This window comes from Borostomias antarcticus (genome assembly GCF_949987555.1).
Source record: "Borostomias antarcticus genome assembly, chromosome: 13".
Taxonomy (NCBI): Eukaryota; Metazoa; Chordata; class Actinopteri; order Stomiiformes; family Stomiidae; genus Borostomias; species Borostomias antarcticus.
The window spans coordinates 2,705,384-2,710,383 of NC_140246.1; the positions used below are offsets into that span (position 1 = coordinate 2,705,384).

At 50.9% G+C, this 5,000-nt stretch overlaps 1 protein-coding gene across 1 annotated transcript in view; it reads left to right on the forward strand.

Moving 5' to 3' along the window:
• Window positions 1–5,000, forward strand: part of grm8a (glutamate receptor, metabotropic 8a) — a gene marked incomplete at both ends in the record, with an annotated part of 208,993 nt that overhangs the window by 106,526 nt on the left and 97,467 nt on the right. The window contains one exon of the mRNA XM_084447685.1: window positions 3,453–3,669. Within this exon, the coding sequence (XP_084303811.1) occupies window positions 3,453–3,669 (217 nt within the window). The remainder of the gene's footprint in view (window positions 1–3,452; window positions 3,670–5,000) is intronic.

A 5,000-nucleotide genomic window follows, 5' to 3' on the forward strand; every position in this document is an offset into this window, starting at 1 on the left:
TAGCCAGATTCACACGGGGTTCCACATGCTTCCCTGGTGCTATGGTAACAGACACCTAGCATCCCTCCATAATGGGCTCAAGTCTGAAAACCATACATTTTAGCGGAAGATGAAATATATTTAGAAGAGATATAGTCAGTCAGTCTATTTGTGCGTTTTTCATTCATTTTTTCCGAGCTGAAATGTATATTTGGTCCATCTGAAATAGCATGGTCGCTGGCTCGCTTGTACTGTGGTGGAATGTATTCTATTCATACTGCTCATAATGGTCTCTGGGGTTGCCTTCCTCTTTCTCTCTTTCTGTCTCCCTCTCTCTGTCGACCTCTCTTTTTTTTTCTCTCTTTTTCTCTCTCCCTCTCTCTCCCTCTCTCTCTCTCTTTCTCTACCTTTCTCTCTCCCTCTCTCTCTCTTTCTCTACCTCTCTCTCTCCCTCTCTCTCTCTCTTTCTCTACCTCTCTCCCTCTCGTTCCCCCTCTCTCCCCCTCAGAAGTGAACCGCTTGCCGAGGTCAAGAGATCAGCCTCTCATCGCCGCGGAAGCGTCTTGGAGATCATTGCATTATTCATGAGCCGTTTGAAGTGGATATTTACTCATTTAAATACCGCAGCATCGTAGCGTGCCTTCTTAACGACCCGCTGTGATTTTTCTCATTGTCTGGTCGGCTCCTTCTGGAACATACATGAAAGATGTGCACTCCGCCACAGTTCCGAGTTTTTATTGTTCGTTTCGGACATGATAATAAAACACTTTTGAAGTTCACTTACGGGCCCGCGCACCTCGTAGAGCGCCTTCAACGAAGATGGGGTCATCTTCCAAAACATCCCATAGTAGTCTATCTTGGGGATGAGGAGCAGGTGTGTAGACCTTCTGTCCCATCAGAGCCAGGCGTGTAGACCTCCTGTCCTATCAGAGCCAGGCGTGTAGACCTCCTGTCCTATCAGAGCCAGGCGTGTAGACCTCCTGTCCTATCAGAGTCAGGCGTGTAGACCTCCTGTCCTATCAGAGTCAGGCGTGTAGACCTCCTGTCCTATCAGAGCCAGGCGTGTAGACCTCCTGTCCTATCAGAGCCTGGTGTGTAGACCTGTCCTATCAGAACCAGGCATGTAGACCTGTCCTATCAGAGCCTGGTGTGTAGACCTCCTGTCCTATCAGAGTCAGGCGTGTAGACCTGTCCTATCAGAGCCAGGCGTGTAGACCTGTCCTATCAGAACCAGGCGTGTAGACCTGTCCTATCAGAGCCAGGCGTGTAGACCTGTCCTATCAGAACCAGGCGTGTAGACCTGTCCTATCAGAGCCAGGCGTGTAGACCTGTCCTATCAGAGCCTGGTGTGTAGACCTCCTGTCCTATCAGAGCCTGGTGTGTAGACCTGTCCTATCAGAGCCTGGTGTGTAGACCTGTCCTATCAGAGCCAGGCGTGTAGACCTGTCCTATCAGAACCAGGCGTGTAGACCTGTCCTATCAGAGCCAGGCGTGTAGACCTGTCCTATCAGAACCAGGCGTGTAGACCTGTCCTATCAGAACCAGGCGTGTAGACCTCCTGTCCTATCAGAGCCTGGTGTGTAGACCTGTCCTATCAGAGCCTGGTGTGTAGACCTGTCCTATCAGAGCCAGGCGTGTAGACCTGTCCTATCAGAACCAGGCGTGTAGACCTGTCCTATCAGAGCCAGGCGTGTAGACCTGTCCTATCAGAACCAGGCGTGTAGACCTGTCCTATCAGAACCAGGCGTGTAGACCTCCTGTCCTATCAGAGCCAGGCGTGTAGACCTGTCCTATCAGAACCAGGCGTGTAGACCTGTCCTATCAGAGCCAGGCGTGTAGACCTCCTGTCCTATCAGAGCCAGGCGTGTAGACCTGTCCTATCAGAACCAGGCGTGTAGACCTCCTGTCCTATCAGAGCCAGGCGTGTAGACCTGTCCTATCAGAACCAGGCGTGTAGACCTCCTGTCCTATCAGAGCCTGGTGTGTAGACCTGTCCTATCAGAGCCTGGTGTGTAGACCTGTCCTATCAGAGCCTGATGTGTAGACCTCCTGTCCTATCAGAGCCTGGTGTGTAGACCTGTCCTATCAGAGCCTGATGTGTAGACCTGTCCTATCAGAACCAGGCGTGTAGACCTGTCCTATCAGAGCCTGATGTGTAGACCTCCTGTCCTATCAGAACCAGGCGTGTAGACCTGTCCTATCAGAGCCTGGTGTGTAGACCTGTCCTATCAGAGCCTGATGTGTAGACCTCCTGTCCTATCAGAGCCTGATGTGTAGACCTCCTGTCCTATCAGAGCCTGATGTGTAGACCTCCTGTCCTATCAGAGCCTGGCGTGTAGACCTGTCCTATCAGAGCCTGGTGTGTAGACCTGTCCTATCAGAGCCTGATGTGTAGACCTCCTGTCCTATCAGATCTACTAACTCTGTTTAATCAAGTCCACCCCACTCCCCATTCATTCTGCAGTGTTCAGCTATCAATACCCTTTGTGTTTGCAAATGTGTGTGTGTGTGTGTATTTGATGTAAAGTGTGAATGGGTGCCTGTAGTGTGTGTGTGTGTGTGTGCGTGTGTGTTCTGTGTGTGTGTAACAGCGACGCGACATGACTCTGCCGTATGTTGTTGTGACAGTCTCCTCTCTCTCCTCCAGAATGCCAATAAGGCTGCCATAGGCACATCTTGCGTCTGTGTGTGTATGTGTGTCTGTCTGTGTGTGTGTGTCTGTGTGTGTGTGTGTGTGTGTGTGTCTGTGTGTGTTTGTGTGTGTGTACAGTATGTGTGCCACACATGTCTGTCAGTCAGCCTCCTCACACCAACAGTACAGTGTGGCAGCCCTCTTTGGCTCGATGTCTTTCTGTCTCTCTGCCTGTCTCTCTCTCTGCTTGTCTCTCTCTCTGCCTGTCTCTCTGTCTGCCTGTCTCTCTCTCTGCGTGTCTCTCTCTCTGCCTGTCTCTCTCTCTGCCTGTCTCTCTGTCTGCCTGTCTCTCTCTCTGCGTGTCTCTCTCTCTGCCTGTCTCACTCTCTGCCTGTCTCTCTCTCTGCCTGCCTGTCTCTCTCTCTGCCTGTCTCTCTCTCTGCGTGTTTGTCTCTCTCCTTGTTTGTTTTTCCTCCACTTCCTTAAGCAAACTCATTACCTTTCACTTTTCACACAGATTAGTTCCGCTGCTACAGTAGTACTTACGTCAATCCTATCTTAACCTTCTTCTCCTCTCCTCCCCCCTGTCTCCCTCTCTCCTTTTCTCTCTCTCCTCTCTCTTTCTTTCTTTCTCTCGCCTTCTCTCTCTCCTCTCTCTCTCCCTCTCTCTCTCTCTCTCTCTCTCTCTCTCTCTCTCGCCTTCTCTATCTTTTTTCCTCTCTCTCTCCTTCTGCCTGTCCTCTCCTCTCTTTCTCCTCTCTCCTTTCTCTCATTTCTCTCTCCTCTCTCACCTCTCTCTCTCTCTCTCTCTCTCTCTCTCTCTCTCTCTCTCTCTCTCCAGATCCCTCAGATCAGCTATGCCTCCACGGCTCCGGAGCTGAGTGACAACACGCGCTACGACTTCTTCTCCCGCGTCGTCCCGCCCGACTCCTACCAGGCCCAGGCCATGATGGACATCGTCACGGCGATGAGCTGGAACTACGTGTCCACGCTGGCGTCCGAGGGGAACTACGGCGAGAGCGGCGTGGAGGCCTTTGTGCAGATCTCCCGGGAAACGGGTACGTTGCCTTCGACAGTCCCCCCCCCCCCCCTCCTCTGTCTGCGCTCCGTCAGAGGGAAGCGCGCGGGAGAGCGGGGTGTTCAGGAGCGGCGGGGCGGGCGGGGCAGGCGGGGCGGGCGGGGCGGGCGTAACGAGCGCCCCCGGTCTGGCCGGAGCGCAGGAAGCGCACTCCGCGCCTCTTTCGTTTCACGATGCAGCAGCTCATCCCTCAGTCAGCACCGGGGGACCGCCCCTCAAACCAGAATGTGCCTCTGGTGCTTTGCGCATGAAATTAGGCTGCCTCTGTGTAATTAAACGCTTTAAATTACGAGGGGGACTTTATGTGGGCTCTCTTTAGGCTGGTCATATTTGCTGTTTGATTCTTTATCGTGGTGATCGCCTCATATTTCATATTTCATATATGAATACGTCGTATTTCATCTTAGTTGCAAGTGCACGGATTGTAATTTTAGGCTATCCCTGGCATCTATTCATTTGTGTGTGTGTGTAATATAAATGACATGTTTCACAATTAGCTAATTAACAAAATATATAATATAGCTAGCTGTCTCCATCTCTGCGTGTGTACAGTATGTCCATAATTAACAGGGGAATGGTTATGCGTGGGCTGGTGGACTGCTCGCTAAGAGGATTACACCGTCTTTTCAAAGGCGGAGAAATTATCACTGCAAAACAAACGTGCACTTTACCCCGCAGTTTTCAGACATTTTTTTGCTGGGAATGTTGACTCTCAGGCTGCGTTCCGAATCGCATACTTCTACTTCTTACTACCAGTACCTACTACAGCTGCCCTTAGAAAGTATATACTTTGCAAGCAGTAGGCATCCAATTGGGACTACCTTGTCATAACATTGCGCCTTGAAATTTGCCCACATCCGCCGATGTCCATAACACGACATTCATGTACAGCTGTCACGACTCGCACATGTGACGCACATTTCCGCTGCGCACAGGATTGTGGGTCAGAATAGCCAGAAGAGCCTGCTGGCTTGCATACTGCAAAATACGACCGGATGTAGTACGACATCCTTGTATTTTTGCCATACTGCATGTGGCATACTATGTATTGGGACATACTACATCCTGTTTTGGCATACTATATAGTAGGGTAGTATGCGATTCGGAACGCAGCCTCAGTATGACCTGCTCAGGGGGTCACACTCTAATGAAAGAGTTAAAGTCACAGTGCCACCTGCTGAGTGGGAGGATGAACTGCAGATAGGATCCATTTCTTAGTATTTATCTACGGCTGCGTTCTGAATCGCATACTTGTACTTTTTACAACCAGTACGTACTACAGCGGCCCCTAGAAAGTATGTACGTTGCACG